Source organism: Pararge aegeria, chromosome 22 (assembly GCF_905163445.1).
Source record: "Pararge aegeria chromosome 22, ilParAegt1.1, whole genome shotgun sequence".
Classification (NCBI taxonomy): Eukaryota; Metazoa; Arthropoda; class Insecta; order Lepidoptera; family Nymphalidae; genus Pararge; species Pararge aegeria.
Window position 1 is genome coordinate 11,257,935 of NC_053201.1, and position 18,202 is coordinate 11,276,136.

The 18,202-nt window shown below is 36.2% G+C and overlaps 1 protein-coding gene across 1 annotated transcript; it reads left to right on the forward strand.

Annotated features, from left to right (window-relative positions):
• Positions 1-662: 662 nt before the first annotated feature.
• On the forward strand, positions 663-17,917 carry LOC120633927 (synaptic vesicle glycoprotein 2B-like). The gene is made up of 10 exons (XM_039904338.1): positions 663-910; positions 7,087-7,311; positions 8,989-9,151; positions 11,935-12,116; positions 13,841-14,025; positions 14,968-15,128; positions 15,602-15,779; positions 16,106-16,380; positions 17,054-17,181; positions 17,693-17,917. The coding sequence occupies exons 1-10, from the start codon at positions 886-888 to the stop codon at positions 17,758-17,760; spliced, it is 1,590 nt and encodes a 529-aa protein (XP_039760272.1). The 5' UTR covers positions 663-885; the 3' UTR covers positions 17,761-17,917.
• Positions 17,918-18,202: the final 285 nt, after the last annotated feature.

Here is an 18,202-nt window from a genome sequence, read left to right on the forward strand (position 1 = left end):
CACCATTTCCCTACTAATGTTATAAGTGTGATGCGGTGAATAAAGATAAACAATGCCCATATTGACATTATGACAGTATTTTATGTAAATATTTTTAGTTGTTCTCAGTATTTTTAACGTCAAAATAGGCACTTTTAGAAATACAATTATGTCAAAATAAGCTTATAAGTTTTATAAAGGTTTCTTTTTATTCATTTTAATTTTGTTGTTTTTTTTTAGTGTTAACCACTAAAAATACATGTTATCATTTATGTATATTGTTGTAGTACTTAACTAAGTTGTGGGAACTTCATTGGTTTATGTGATATAAAAATATGGTATTACTCTTATGTGTAATAGTACTGTTTGATTCCCTTGAAAAGTTAATAAATAAATAACTAAATATTTATGTTCAAAAACCATATTTATATTGTTCTGTTTTTGGGCTAAAATAATAAATAAATATTTAATCCGTGGCTTCATTGAAAGTAACTTTACGAGAAATTTATGTTTTTATTGAATAGAACTGCACCTTGGGTCAATTTACGCGCCGAACCATTAATTATATTATGTGCAAAAAAAAGGCTACTAACAGACACACTGTCGCATTTTTAATATTAGTAGGGAGAAGGATTGCAACCATTGCGTAAAAAAACAGATTCTGCCTAGTGTGATCAGCGGACTAACAAGAAACGCTTGTGTTTCAATAGACTGTACTTCATTATAAAAATAGACGGTGAGAGATTCATGCAGTGGCATGAAAAAAGAAAGATAAATACTTTGAAAAAGTAACTTAAAGTGTTAACTGTGATTTAGTGTTTAAAATATGATAAGATAGTGTTTTCATTTATAGTGAAATTTTATATAGAGAGTAAATTTTTGTACTGAACTTTACATGACAGAGAAATGGCGAAAGATTTATCAGAAAAAGGTAAATAATTTGATTGATTTATAAACATAATTAAATGTGCGATTTTTTTGTATATTATAGCTATGACGTGATATCATTGTTTGTTTTTTTTTATTTTACACTATTTGGTATCAAAGTTTTACGCATTTGATGAGGTCAAAATATCACTTTTTATCATTAGCCATCCATACTTCCAATCTATAATAAATAAAAGGTAAAGTAGTTTATTCGGTTGTTTATTATAACTTATGCACGATAAAATTTGGTACAGGTATTGGTAGGGAATCTTTAAGGGATAAAATAACATTTTAATTGTACTCTTTGTATAACAATTTTTCTGTATTTTATGTGGTGTACTATAAAAGTTCTTTCGTTCATCAGTAAAATGACTTATCTTTCAATTTCCTTCCATTGAAGTTCATGAGCCATGGCTATAGATATTTGATAATAAATATACCAACGAGAAAATGTGTATCTAAAAAATTCCACATACAGTGATAAAATATTTTATTTATAAATAAAACATAAATTTAATGTCGCTATCGTGACTTTCTACAACGCAGTTATAATGTGTCATTATTGTTGTTAGCTTTAGCCTGCGACTTGTTCTGCCTCGATTTCTTTTTGCTTTCACTCTGCGGTTCTTTGACTAAATTTCATATGCCAAGTAATTTTTTTTACAAAATCCGTGCCTCGTAGAGCACGTTCGGCAGGCATATGACCAACATCTTACTGTTGGTCATACGCCTGATATCTTTCTGGTCGTGTCGGAGCTGCAGACTATGACATAGAGGGAATAGAGTGCATCTGCGCTTGCGCATATATTTGTGCACTATAACGTCCAGCGCGTAGAAAATGGAAAATTTCTCTTAAGATTGAGCATCATAGTCGAAATCGGTCAGGGTCTGTTTATTCTTCTCTGGCGCAGCGGTTAGCACTGTAATTTTAAGGGAGGATGCAGGGTTCGATTTTATCGGGAGGAATTTAATCTGGTCCTAGCTAGTTACCATCTTACTGAAAAAGAGGTGCTTATTAAGTGCTAATTAGGTTTATGGGGTTAATATAACTGTCTTAACAGTTTCAGTATCAGCCCGGAGTTAAACTCAGTGTCTCTACCTTTGTCGGTTATTATCATTAACAAATAATACCTCATGATCGTTAAAGTCCGCCAACTGGCATTGGGACAGCGTGGGTAGTATATGCTGTAAAACCCTATCTACTAGAAAAGAGATAGAGTCCCACTGGGAAGACACCTAATAAATGAACATGATGATTATAATGATAAATCAGAAAACCTTGCGATTTGCGAGACGATAAATATAAAAATAAAATGGAACTGTCCCTGCTTTGCTGCGTGAATGAAGGACAAACCAACAAATACGTTCATGACAGTTTGTGTAACTCAAATCGTTAATGATAAGGTTAAAAGAACCTTGGTATGTCATTCGTACATAAACATTAATTAAATTGTACTTTTAATATAATTGTATGATATATAAGTTTTTAAATGTATAAATAAGTAATGTAGATTATTAATTGTTATTTCAAATTATCACTAATCGACGCGAAAATAACCAGTTGAAATAGTATACTTAGCAATATAAAATCTTTTATTTCTACAATAATAGGCAGTTTGTCAGGGTAGTTTGACAGAATTACATTATCATAGATATACAGTATAATATTGTGACCATTTCTATTCATAGAAATAAAAACTCCCTGAGGACCGCCCTGGCGCAATGGTGAGACGTGATTTTAGCTGGGGACGTGGGAGGTCACGGGTTCGTTTCCCGGCGAAGGAAACATAGAAACTCATAATTTTTGAATTATGAGTCAAGTCAAGTCTGATGCTTTGGTCGTGGCAAGTTACCACACCGAGCAATTTATCATTCAGTTACGATGCCGTGTAGAGTTTAATATGTCTGTGATACCTATTAACGCCCGATTTAGTGGGCTAACCTGTATTGGATAGAAGGCGATAAAATAAACTTACGTTCCACAACGTTTTCATTAGATCAATCCATTTTTTTTTTTATATATACTACGACAATACACACATCGCCACCTAGCTTCAAAGTAAGCTTAGCTTGTGTTATGGGTATTAAGACGACTGATTAATGTTTCTATGAATAATATACATAAATACTTATAATATACATATGAACACTGAGACACTGATTCGCGTTCATCACACAAAGACATTGAAAAACATTCAGGTTCATCACACAAACATCTCTAGTTGTGGGAATCGAACCCACGTCCCTGAACTCAGAATGCAGGGTCACTGCCCACTGCGCCAATCGGACATCAAAACATTTAGATAAGTAACTATAGAAATTTGTCATCAATTGATTGAACCACTAGGGTATGACCGCTTCTAATACTTATTTCTAAATAGGAAGGATCCAGAAAGGTCCAAAAACTTGTTTCAAAATATACGTAAATATATTCAGTGTACTGTTTATGGATCTTCTAAAAACCCGTTTTAAGTTTATTTTTGTTTCTTGTGGGTATTGAATTGACTACTTTACTATTAAAGTAGGTACACAGTTGTTTTGCAAGTTAAAACAGGAAGTATGAGACCTTCAACCTTTGGTCTGTTATATTGTACTTCATATAAACCAGCGGTGATAGCCCAATGGGTAGGAGCTCGACTTTACTTCCGAGGGGCCAAGTTCATATCCCGTCACGCACCTCTAACTTTTCTTACTCATGTGCGTTTTAAGTAATTAAAATATCACTTGCTTCAACGTCGTACTAAAATATCTTGAGGAAACCGGCATGCTGGAGAGCTCTACATATTGTTCTCAAAGGTGTGTGGAGTTCACCGATCCGCACTGGGCAAGCGTGGTGGACTACGGCCTTAGCCCCTTCTCATTGTGGTAGGAGACCCGTTCCCTGTAGTGGGCTGGTATTGGGTTGATGTGACGATGATATGATGATGATAGCCTAGAGATTAAAACTTAGGCCTCTCTCTTGGGGTACCGAGTTCGGTCCCCAGTACGTACTGTAACTCTCCCAGCAGGGCTAGCACGGGCGGGAGATAAAAATTATATCCCCCGATTATATCCCCTGGCAAGGGATATAATTAACGTGCCCACCTGCTAAACCACTGGAACATGGAATAGGAGAAGTTTACCCCCGTTTATTAATACACATATGTTATATGGATATTAATTCCACTTGTGCGCCAGTGCTCTGAGAGTTGATAAAGAGGTGGTAGAAGATCTATTTATATCGTTTCCCCGAGGATATAATTGTCTCCTACCCATGCTAGCCGTGCAGCTAAGTTTGTAGCAGGCTCTTCTTAAACCAGGGCGCGTTTGGAACCCTTGTAGATTTAGGTTTAACCAAGCGAACGTTCTTATCACCATCCCTTTTACAATTATGTAAACGTATATGTATGAACGCTTCATAAGTGCATGTGATGGGAACGTGAATTCCTAATTTATAACGGTGGAAAACATTGCGAGAAAACTTTCGTGCCTGAGAATTTTCTTTAATGTTCTCAATTGCGTGTGAGGTCTAACAATCTGCACTTGGTCAGCGTAGTGAAACCTAAATGGCGGCCTAAGCCCTAATGGGCCGTAATATAACCCTATTACTAAGCCTTTTCTCTCCGTCCGTCCGTCTGACATATCCGCATTTCAGTTTCCACTCTATAACGTGTAAAGGAAAACCAAAATATTTATTTACAAGCTTCAGAGGCAACTTAATTACTGTCTCTGAGATTTATGAATGAATGAATGAGTACACTTCTATTGTACACAAAAGAAAAAAAGTAGTTAAAGATATATTAATACAAAGCAAGAAAGTACAATTTGGTGGATTTATAGAGGATAAAACCTCTGTGAATCTACGGTAAAAGTTTTTGAGTAACCACTGTCATTGATTTTACTAAAAAAAATCAGACACAGCCCTAACATCACATGCCAAATTAAATTCAAGTGACTCCTGTCACTTTTTTAAATCTATTATGAAGGTACGTAGGTAGGTAGGTAGGTATTTCTTCACGACAGAAACAGAGCGTCGGCAATGTACCCTAAAGGCACCGGAGCATCTTCAGTGGACTTTACAATGAATAATTGTTAACAATAACAGATTCTCCTGCTTCTCGCGGAGTATAGCAAATTAAGCTTAATTTTCATAAAATATCATGGAATTCCGCAACGTTACGCCTGCTTTTATCCAATATACAGAGAATTAAAAAACTCTGATACTTATTATACCCAAAATCAATTGGCATGAAGCAATCGAGTGATACACACTTTATTTGCAACGGGTGACCGCTGCAAAACAGGATATTAAACGAGTTTTTTTCGAGATTCGCGAGATTTGAACAAAAGTTCAAAATGTCGCATAATGAGCATAAACGGCTTTATATCGATGGCGTAAACTTAAGTCGTTATTTGACAGATATAGTCAATGTCAAAAATTTCTTTACCAGCGGTTACCCGCGGGTGCGTAGGTATGCGTTGTTTTTTGGTTTTTATGAATCCTGCGGGAACCTACATTTTCCCGGGATAAATAGCACCCTATGAGTTAATTCAGCATACAATCTATCTCCATTTCGAAATTGAGACAAATTAGTTCAGTAGTTTTGCGTTAAAGATTTAAAAAAACATTTATTACCAGCTGTTGACCATGTGCTTCACCTCGTTAATTATGTTTTTTTTCAAAACCTTATGATTCCTGGGATAAAAAGTAGCCTATGTCTATCTCCGTCCTTTCAACTAATTCTATGCCAAAAAATTTTGCTTAGTTAGTGAGTAAAGGAAGGGGACAAACAAACACACGCATTTATAATATTACTTAGGATATATACTGTTATATATATATATATATATTTCTTTATTCAAATATCATAGGTAAACTATGTGTGATAACTAGCCACGCCCTTAGCCTCCCAGCAGACCATACTCGAAAATACCAATGATATAAATCCGAGACCTAAGCTTATAAGACAACAACACTTATTTCTACGCCAGGGCGTTCGTCATACAGCAGCAATATATGTTTGAAGTTGCTGATATTACCCAATCACGTAATGACATTTCTGTTGTGTTTTCGAATGCATCCAGTGGCACCTGGCCAAGGTGCCACTGGATGCATAATATGATAATATTAAATGGAAATAAATTTATATTAAGAGTTATAAAAATCTTAATGGTAAAATTAATAATGCCCGCTTAGTGCACACATGCACGCTACTGCGTGTATCTACACACGTTGCTGATTTAATTGTTCTATTGTGGTAAATTACTGTAAGTGAGCTCTGGCTGATGGCCAAATGTATTCTTGTCTACAGTTTTGTATTTCTGGTACAGTCAAAGTTTTAAGTCAAACGTGACAGCGACGTTTTTTTATCTGTCGTTTTTTTATCTAGCAAACCAACCGCGATTGCTGATATCGCATAAATATGCATTGTTTATGCATGCAACGTCACGTCATAATATCAAACCATAACTGTATCAAACCATAACAGGGCAAGAGTCTCCTCCGACGGCGAGAACGATCACATCACATAACATCACGTCAATCGAAAGGTTAACGAAAGGGTATCGGGGTACTCCCACATTTTCCTATTTGTATCATTGACGACCGATTGGCGCAGCGGGCAGCAAACCTGCTTTCTGAGTCCAAGGGCGTGGGATTAACACAAATGGAAAATATTTGTGTGATGAACATGAACGATTTTATCCGTAGGTATATTTCTGAAAATAATACACAAAAATATTCATCAGTCATCTTAGTACCCAAGCTACGCTTAGTTTGGGGCTAAATGCCGATGTCTGTATTGTCGTATTATATTTTATTTATATCCTCTTTCAAACAATCACTACTGACAATGAATCTCTTCTTTGTTCTTCCTGTAATTCTTGGCTCATTCATGTAAATATTTAACAATCTTCTGGTAACATGACTTTATTCCGTCAGCATTAGATACATTACCAATGACCATAACATTTCTTTAATGCTACTTTTGTATCAAAAACGTTATTTATCGGAACTAATATTATTTTATGATGGTTTCAGCCTCGTTAATCTAGTAGTAATACTCGTTATAGCCCACCCATCCCGTATTGGAGCAGTGTGTTGGGCTTATGCTCTAAAACTGTAACTTCTAAAAGAGACGAAGCCTGTGACGTCAGTGCGATGTTTGTAGGCGGATGATGATGTTTTGATGATTGTTTCAGCTCAACAAAGCAAGGGAGATGGGGATGCGATGAAGATACTAGAAGACGCTTTAACGCTGTGCAAATTTGGAAAATTCCACTTCTTGCTGCTGGCTGCGTCACTATGTTCCATCTTCGCCGCCATGTTGGTCACCACGACGTCCTCATACATTCTGCCGGTCGCAGAATGTGACCTGAAAATGACCATAATGTATAAAGGATTGCTGAATGCGATACCTTTTCTAGGTAAGTTATTTCTTTAAAAGCTTTTTGGTGGTGATTTGATCTCCCGGGACGAGCTCTACATGCGTTGTACAAAGAAGGCACCGGCGCGTTCTATGGAGATCCCGGAGCCTCCCAAATATGTGCCCTGGATGGTCAATGAGGAGTTTTTGGTGGGCAAATATCCCACATAACCTGATCTTCCCTGAGGTCGGGTATCTTTGAAGAATTCCCCCCCGTAAATAAAAAAAAAGCGTGTATCTCGATATTTTTTGAACTAGAATTTAGGGTAACATTTCAAGAAAAGGTCACATTAATAAACATTCGAAAGACGTATCATGTTAAGGCAATTATGGTTACATGAATGTCCGATTGGCGCGGTGCGCAGTGACCCTGCTTTCTGAGTCCAAAGCTGTGGATTCCATTCCCACTACTGGAAAAGGTTCCCGTGATGAACACGAATCTTTTTCAGTGTCCGAGTGGGTCTGCATACTATATACATAAGTATATTATTTATAAATATTCATAAGTTATCTTAGTACACAAGATGCGCTTACTTTGGGGTTAGATGGTGATGTGTGTTATGTCGCAATATTATAATATTATTCATTTATGCATGAAAGAGAAGTAATTATGAATTTATGAAAGATAAAAAAAGATAGAATGATGAGAGATGGAAAGGACGCTATTATACACATTAAGCGCGTGATTTATTTATAAGAAATAATTATAAAAGTTGCTTAGGCGGTCTAGCCTGTAATCTCACTATTGTGAAGCAAGAAAAGGGTAATTTATTCTACACTCTATTAATGCTAGGACTTATCTTCGAATTCACGTTTATTGCCGACATATTTGTTTTCCAGCTGACAAGATGGTTCAGTAAATATATAATCGTTCTTATTTCAAATATTTACAAGTACCAGATAACATAAACCGTCAGTTATAAAATAACAATGTAATGTACAAAAGTGCCTACGAAATTGCTGTATCTCTGAAATCTGAATTGGTAATCTATATGGTAAGGAGAGTGTACTCAAGAACTGTTTAATCTAATTCACCCTAACATTTTTGCCATCGAACTGCGATCTACGCTTTGTATATTCGTGTCTGATTTGCACCACAAGGATCTTGAATGCCTTTCCAGCTTCCATTTTCCATAAAACGTAGAATAAAGACAAGAAAACCTTCAAATTAAGAGTGTAATAATACTTAAAAGGCTTCAGAGGTACATTATCTACTGGCTCTGAGACTTATCTGTGAAACTGAATACCTAATAGTTTTTTATAAACCACTGCCATAGATTTTACTAAAATAAATCAGATACAGCTCTAACATCACATGCAAAATTAAAATCATGTAACTTTATTAGGTACGCTTCGCATAACGTAGGTACTATGCCCGTGACGGTCTTTTATCTTCAATAGGGTTGTCAAAAGTAAACATTTATAATATTTCTAATTCGATTGTATGGAAAAATAAATATGCTTCTTTTGATTTAATAGTATTACAGGGTGTTTCTTTATGAAATATACTAAGGTTTGCATCCTTCAATATTACCTATTTCGTAATTCTGTTACACGTTGTATACATAAAAAAACCTACTTGTAAGATGTTCTCCAGTCAACAATAAGTACATTTAAACGAGTACAAAGATGCCCACAGTAAAAAGGTCGTCGAATATATATTTTTTTTTCCTTTCAGGACAAATTGGAGCCAGTCTCTTCACAGGGTTTTTAGTGGATACTTTTGGAAGGAAAATATTTCTAATAGGCGGAAATGTGGGCATATTTATTGGTACTTTACTCGAGGGATCGAGCCAAACTTATTGGATGATGTTATTTATAAAACTCATTGAAGGTATATCGTAAGTATCCAATTTGCAATATTATATTTACTTATATTTTCCGCTCTAATGATCTGTTATTCAACTTTTTTTATTATCGTATTTTTTATATTTTTTTATTCCACTACAAGTTAGCCCTTGACTGCAATCTCACCTGGTGGTAAGTGTTGATGCAGTCCAAGATGGTAGAGCGCTAACCTGTTAGGGAGTATGGTAGCCAACGATCAATCGGTTTCAACGCGACATCGCACTGGAACACTGAATCGCTTAGAGGCACGATTTTGTCGGTTGGACAGCCGTAGTTTAGTGGTCAAAGCGCAGGCCGCGATTGTCAGAGAGTCCTGTCGGTTCCGAAAAAAAAAATTATATGCATTTTAAATTTATAAAAAAATACAAATAGCCCATGCCGAGAATTGACCTAGGGACCTTCTACTCATATTAAGACAGCGCCTACCACTGGGCCAAGTAGGTTGACAAAAATTATATTATTTGATTAGAAAAGAAACGCTACTAGTACAAAACTTAACACCAAGAGTTAAAACTGTAATCTGTAATCATTTGAATCATATTAAAAGCTTTATAAAAGCTCATAGCTCCAAAATAATTTAAAATGTTATTTAAATCCCGTAAAGCTGCTTAATATAGTATTTTAACAGTTATTTTTCCGAGGGCATTCGTTGGAGAATGGGTATTTTAAATTAAAATTTTGTTAATAATTTGTTGTATTTTTTAACTACGAGTACTTTCAATAATAAAAATAATTATGACTTCTTTAAAAAAAAAAGTATTGCTTGCTTTAAAAGAGTACAATAAATTGTCTATTAAAAACAATTTCAAAATCCACTAAGCTAAAGCAGTTAGCTAGTTAAAGTACAAATAAATTTAATATGGAATTTGAAATCTGGTGATATTTATGTCTAATATTATTAAAATTTTAATATCTATTTTATCCTTGACCTATTTTAAACTTATATTTTAAGTTACTTGCAAGATAAGCGAATCATTGTTTCCTAGTATATGCTAAAATTAAAAATGCAAAAGTTGTATTAAATATGGTGATTTATAAATATTACCGCAACATAGAACAGCCTAGATATCACTTATATTGTTTGGAGATAATGAACTACGTTAAACGTTATGCAATTTCTTATCTGAGACTTCTCAAATAACAGCTTCTGAGTCGCTTAGATTTATTTGTTTTATGATAAGATGTTTAGAGCTCATGTGGAAGATACCAAAATAATGAAATCTTTAACATTCAGACAACAACAAACATTGGAGCATCGGTGGGTCTTTGCTCTAAAACCCTCTCTCTTGTAAGAGAAAAGATCTGTGCCCAGCATTGGGACGTTATAATTAGGCTTTTTTAATCCACTTGTAGCATCCCAAGTTGTAAACGATGACGCAATCTAAGAGAGTAGTACTTTCTGGACTTGACTTTTGGCATAGAGATAGTTTATGAGCTACTTTTTATCCCGAAAAAATGCAAGCGCGAACGCAAGCGTAACCGTAAGCGCGATCTTCCCACAGAAACTGTGTATTTTTCACTGATAAAAAGTAGCCAATGTCACTCTCCGGCCCTTAAACTATATCTGTGCGAAAATTCACATCAATCTGTTACTCTGTTGCTGCGTTATTGATGGACATTTATTATACTAACTAAATAATCTTATTAGACAGCTGTTTAAATAAAGCGAACAAACAGATACACTTTCGCATATTAATTATTAAAAACCCAGCCCCGGTTACCGGCCTAGAACAAGACAAGAGTCACTTCCAAAATGAGAAGGGTTTAGGCCATAGTCCACCACGCTTGGCCAAGTGCGGATTAATGTAAATCACACGCCTTGGAGAATATTACAGAGAACTCTCAAGCATGCAGGTTACCTTTAGCTTATAAAAAAGTCTTATATGGTATTAAGGACTACGTCAACGATAAAAATGCTTGGGTGCAAATAATTGCTCTAACTAGGTTGCTTCTTTGATATTTTTTAAATGACAATGTGAGATGGTGGTAACAAAAAAAAACAATCGGCTAAGTTTGTTGGGCGCGTTTGGAACTCTCCTAGCTTTACTTTTAAGTTGACGAAGTTAGTTATCGCCATCAACTCACTTCTATGTCATATTTTACATGTGATCAAAAGTGCCATCTATGTGCCTAAAGAAATATTAGATTTTGTCGATATTTTCCTTTAACAACAAATTATTTTTATATCCTCAAAACTTACAAAGCATAGAACTTCTTTCTCTCTGGTGATCTTAATTTCGCGCTGGTAAACTGTCTCCATCGGCTTCTGTTGGAGGCCATTTTGGCGATTTTATAGAAGCGTTACGACTATGATTTTTTCAGTTGGTCTGCCCATCTTGTTGGAAACCGGCCTCCAGGTCTTTTACCTTCGGTGTTGCCCGTAACTATAATTTTTGGGGGCGTCCATAAATTACTTGAGGTGTTTTTTTAAATATTCTGTCACTCTCCGCTTCCCTGGTTAGATGTCGGGAGATTTTTTAAAATGTGGGTTTCTTACGTTAACGTGTTGGATTTTAATTGTAAAAAGACCAATGGACCAAAATAGTATAATTTTTTTTGTTTCAATCAGGAAACAAAATTGCGTGATATTTACTGAGACCCCCCTCTTTCCAACGTAAGATTAGATGAGATTTGGCTCGACCCCCTCCCCCACTTACCATCTCACGTATTTTATGAACGCCCCCTTTTCCAGAATATCATTCCCCCGCCGCAGCATAAATGTTATTTTATAATATTACCATCGATTTGAACAAACACATCTTTCTGTATATTTCAGATTAAGTTTGAGCTTCAGCGCAATATCATCGATGCTATCAGAGTTCACGCCTATTAGCATAAGGGATAGAGTTCTGTTGACGTACTCCGGCTTTACTTCTACCTCGTTAATAGTAGCAGCACTCCTTGCCTGGGCTTCACTACCCCTACCTATACACATAGTGGTGTGGGAGGGATACTTTGGTAAGTTACATCTGCTTATACTTTAGCCCTTGGAAGCGGTTATAGCCCAGCGGGTGGGACTTCGACTTGCACTTTCGTGGGAGCGAGTTTGAATCCTGGCACGAATCTCTAACTTTTCTAAGTTATGTGCGTTTTAAGTATTTAAAATAAAACTTGATTCAACGGTGAAGGAAAATATCGTGAGGAAACCTTCATACCTGAGAGTTCTCCGTAATGTTCTCAAATGTGCGTGATGTCCACCAATACGCACTGGTTCCGAGTGGTGGACTATGGCCTGAACCCCTTCTCATTGTGGGAGAATACCCATGCCTTGTAGCGGGCCGGTAATGGATTGGTATATTGTGTTTAATATTAACTATGTACATATTAATAAATCTTACTTAATGAGACTACGCAATATGACAACCAATGATTTTGTATGAATTTAAGATAAGAGTAACGGTTATAGATAAAAATAATTATATTAAATTAATGTTCTATGTTTTATCAAAGATTATGTTGTTTACCCTATACTAATGTAGAAGAGATCGCTACTAAGCGATAAGGCCGCCCTTTGTATCCTACTTTTTAAGTTTATTTTTGTTGTGTGGATTGTTTTTTTTTTTACTATTTGTAGTTTACAAATAAAGTGTAAAAAAAAAAAAAAAAAAAAAAAAAATGTTTTAAATGCGAATGTGAGTCTGTTTGTTTATTTGTTACCTATGTTAATTTGTACCTATTGCGTTGCATTGACTTTAATGAAATTTCCCATATTATAGTATAGCTTGTATCCGGGTATTGGAAGTTTTGTACGTTTTATCCCAGTGTAGCTTTTCTTTTAAACACACACACACCTACTTTGATGACTATTATCAAAAAATACCTGGACCTCGGGAATCGAACCCAGGACCAAGTGATCTGCGTGATCGAATACTACCACCCATCTGCCTCCTTGACCAATTTCGAATACCATCGAAATTGGTCAAGGAGGCAGATAACAACACTCGTAGAAAACAATTTTGAACCGTGCTCCTACAACCCGTATAGAAGCAGCGCTGTGGGCCTAAACACGAATGCCCGTTTTCACTTCACCTAGGAAACGTCTTAATCAGATGCCTAGTAATTTAGGTGATTCCAAGACAAAATTAATATTTCACAAACTCTTATGTGATGTCTACCGACGTTAGGCGCCGTCTAAACTTATGACGCCGATTCGGCGGATCGTAGAGTATATAAAGGTGACTCGCAAACTACGAGTAGGTAACTTTAGGTGACTTGACGGCCGATTGACGCAGTGGGCAGCGACCCTGCTTTCTGTGTCCAAGGCCGTGGGTTCGATTCCCACAACTGGAAAATGTTTATGTGATGAATAGGAATATTTTTCAGTGCCTGGGTGTTTATATGTATTTTATAAGTAATTATGTATATTATTCTTTTTTATAAGTAATTATGTAATATATTATCTTTTTAACGAGAGGTCAAGCAATAAGAGTGTTATGCTCGGAGAAGCCATGGCCGTTTCTGTCCCAAGCTGCTGGAATAGCGGCGAGGTCGCCGGTGAAAGCAACGGTCGACCCGTCGATGTGGACAGATGACTTCAACGAGTCGCTGGAAGCCGCTGGGCCAAGCGGCAAAAGACTTATGTCTAGCAGTGGAAGTCCACTCCTATGTCTGGCAGAGGACGTCCATTAGTTGACGTGATGATGATAATGACGAAACAATAATGAATCAATATTGTTTTTCAGAACTACATGCATGGAACGTCTACCTCTACATCTGCTCGATATGGAGTTTTCTGGCGATGATATTGTACTATTGTTTACCGGAAAGTCCCAAGTTCCTTCTATCCCACGCCCGTGAAAAAGAGGCCTTGGAAGTGCTGAAAACTATATACAGTATGAATACTGGAAACGATCGGGATTCTTTTCCTGTAAGTTATTTTAAGCCCCGCCTGGGTGTTATAACTTTGACGTTTCTGTGTGTGTTGCTGATCGTATTTATCGAACGGATGAACCGATTTTTATTTTTTATTTTTTGTAAGAAAGGTGATTTAGTTAGCTGTTTGATAAAAATCAGTCCAAGATGGCCTCCACCAAAATATGGCGGATTACACGACTCATTATTGAATGAGTGGGTTGATACCCACTCATTATGAACGAAAATTATATAAAATAACTAGCTGTTGCCCGCGACTTCGTCTGCGTTTGATTTTATTTTTAAAGTATTCAGTATCGTTAAGCCTTAAATGAGTATAGTAGTATATATATGTATAACATGTGACTGTCAATTAATTAAAGACAAATAATTTGCAATAAAATAAAATTGCGACTATAATTAAAGATCTAAGCTATCCTATCTCTTAAGTTGGAGCAGACTGCTCACGGTGTGCCAATTTAATTTAAAATCGGTTAAGTAGTTTAGGAGTCCATCGCGGACAAACATCGTGACAGGAGATTTATATATATTAAGATATTGGTATTACCTGTTCTATATGTATATACTTAAGAATTATTATTCTCATTTGCAGCAAACGTCAGTTTCAATCGTTTGATTTTATTATTTGTGTTGTATGTACGGCACGGGCACGGGGCACGGTCCCGCAATAATAAGGGGTAAAGCCGTAGCACCATGCTGGCCCAGTGCGGATTGGCGGACTCCACACTCCTTTGAGAACATTATGGAGAACTCTCAGATATGCAGGTTTCCTCATGTTGAAGCCAGTGATATTTTAATAGCTAAAACGCACATAACTTAGAAACGATTGAGGTGCTGGGATTCGAACTCGCCCCCCCAAAAGTGAAGTCGGAGTCATACCCACTGGGCTATCACCGCTTATATATGTTTTATTAATATTACGTTATTTACTTTACAGATACTATCGTTCAACACATCTGGAACTCTTAAGCCGACTGATGTGATAAGTCTTAAAAAACAACTGGTGAACGCCCTTGTTGAAGTAAAAGAACTATTTAGGCGACCCCTAATTTATAGGCTTTTGCTGTTCTCATTTATTACTTTTGCGGGACTTATTGTGTGAGTGATGGTTTAGTTTTTCGCAGACTAAATACAATTATATTATGAGAAAAGAATTAAAAAGCCTAAAGTTGGTATAACAAATAGCAAACTCAACAAAGGATCTCCAGGATTAAATCTGTGTTAAAGAACAAATTAACATCTTTAGTCTGAGAATAATGTTAGTTGTTAAGTGTTCTCTTATTCCAGACTCTTACTTTTACAATTATAAGAAAAAAATGATTATTTTAAATTGTTATGGATGTATGGATAGGTTTCATCCATATTTTAAGAAATGCATCGAATGAACAGACTCCGCTTATTAAAGACGTCCTTTAAAAATTTGATTGAGACTTTCATAAAATAATTGCCTATGAGATATTATATGTATAATAGTTTAATTTTTTTTTCATTGAAATATTCGTCGGCTTTAAATTTAAATAGGTACTGTTATTGCGTCATCAAATATTTTATTCCGTTTATTCTTTTCACAGTTTTACGTCTCTCAGGCTATGGTATCCTCAGATATCAACAATAATAGAAAACTATAGCAAGAACCATGGTGAGACTGCCCAGTTCTGTGTGATGATAACAGACTATATGGACGGGCTGAAAGAAACGCCTTCTGATGTTATATTGACTAATATAACTGAACCGAGTGTCTGTGTGCCGGTAAGAAACACATAGTTACATAACATTGGCTATAAGACTAAGAGCTACGATGTGGGACAAAGTCATTTGAAAGACAAAATGTTAGTAAATGGTGCAAGCAACCCACTTAAATACTCGCTAACGATAAGCCTATGTAGATCTGAAAAACACCTCCAAAAATCTGATAATTCCTTTTTCATTATCAAATATGGAATTCCTATCCTCAACTCTTCTGACTTTCTCATCAGGGCTGATTCTGATTTAACGCTGCCATTCAACCGGTACTCTGTTTAGGTAATTCTAGATACATTCTTTACCTAAAGATTACATAACATTTCTTGTTTCAGAAACTGAGCGGTACACAAACATACATGAACGGGATAATATTAGGGTTCGTCTCACTTATGTTTGTGGCAATCAGTGCTTTCCTGGTGGAGTATTTGGGGCAGAAAATTCTTATGTTTATAATACTGATACTATCCGCCTTATGTTCCGCGTCATTGTACTGGACTAATCAGTCCATACAGATCGCTATATTGATGTCAGCGACCTGTGGACTTCTGCAGACTGCACTGAGTCTCCAACAGAATATGTTCATCAGAGTATTTCCCACTACGTTACGGTGAGTGAACTCTATCGTTCTAGGGCGCAGATACAAAACTAAACCAGCTTGAATTACCACGCGGTAATCTACGACGCGCGTTGGTGCGATGCAATTTCGCGTAAGAGGGCATCTTCCTTTAAAGTTTCGGTAGACCATTCGTGAACGTAAAAAACTGATCGTATTTTGTAATAGCTACTGTCAGATATTTCATTAAAAATGATCAGTATTTTTTCAAAAAAATTCTAGTTTAGTGAGTTCAATACGAGAAATATTTCAATTTTGGTATAAATACTAAAGCGATTTTTACAAAAAAAAAAAAAACTTAGTCGTCGGTTAAGCAGCTATTAAATACTTTGGTATTTAGGTTGTGCTTTCGATTTGTTTCGCAAAGAAGTTAAAAGTAATGGTGCATTGCTGTAATTAATAAAAAGGTATAGGACAAAAACAGAGAATATTAGGGGTTCATCAAATTACACTTATGAATGACAGATCACTGAACTAAGCGTCAACAAGTGGGACGTAAAATTACAAGAATACAAACATTTTACAAGAATTGCAATTTTAGGTTTGCACCCACTGCTGCGATCAGGCCGCCTTCTTAGTGGGTGAGAGCTTCAAGTCTCAACGCCACTGCAATACGGGTTGACGGGCTGACAAAAAATAGTTTGTACTTTGAACATTTTTATTCCAGAGCGTTAGCTGTATCAATTATAATCATGGTTGGACGGATTGGGTCTCTGTCTGGGAATATTATTTTTCCAATATTGCTGCGCTTGGGATGTATGGCGCCGTTCATTACAACCTCCTGTATAGCATTGGGTAAGAAAGTATTTTTCTTTTTCTTTTTAAAACCATAGAACTCTCAGGCATGCAGGTTTTCTTAAATATTTTCCTTCACCGTCGAAGCCAGTGATATTTTTAATTACTAAAAACGCACGTAATTCAGAAATATTAGAGGTGCGTGCTGGGACCGAACTCGGCTCCCCAAAAGTGAATTCGAGCTCCTTTTCAGCCTATTAATGACCATCTGCTGGGCTCCTCTTTTTTCGAGAAGACAAGGATTTAGAACATAGGCCCACCACGTTGCCCTAGAGCGGCTTCATGACTGATAAATAATATTATCCCGAGTTAGTGAATGAATTGCTTGACAGCATTTTATGATTAGGATGGTCGGGTGGAAGCAATTAATAGTAATGGCTAAAAGTCGGATTAGAGAAAATGTAGGATTGTGAATTCCCAAATTGAACTTGCCTCCCATTTATAAGAAAAAAAAAACTACAAGATACTTTTAAGTATTAATAATATGCATACATGTTTACTTTATTTACAGGTCTGGCATGTCTGGTTTACTTTCTGCCGAATGTAAACAAGGAAAACAAAGATACAGGCGACAAGTAAACAAGGCAAATATTTGTACAAGTATTATTATGTTACAAATATTTGTGACTAACTCCACTGGCGAAGCGCGGGGACACGATGGTCCGGACGACAGATTTCAGAGGGCGTCATTTCAGAACCAAAAGTCAGCTCAAAAAGGCACAAGACACCTTTTAAATATAAAAATTCTAGATACATAAAGTACAAACATGGATGAGTTTTATTTACGTTTAATTTCTTTATAACTAGCAGTTAAAAACAGCTCATCGCAAAATAACGCGGCTATAGAAAGTTAACCGGTTTTCTTCTAAATATAGAAATATTCCATCGAAATCAAAATCCAAAAATTATTGCTTATTACTATTACCGCTAAGCGGTGATAGCCTAGTGGGTAAGGCTTCGGCTTTCCTTTCGTGGAGACCGAGTTCGAGCCCCGGCACGCACCGCTAACTTTTCGGAGTTA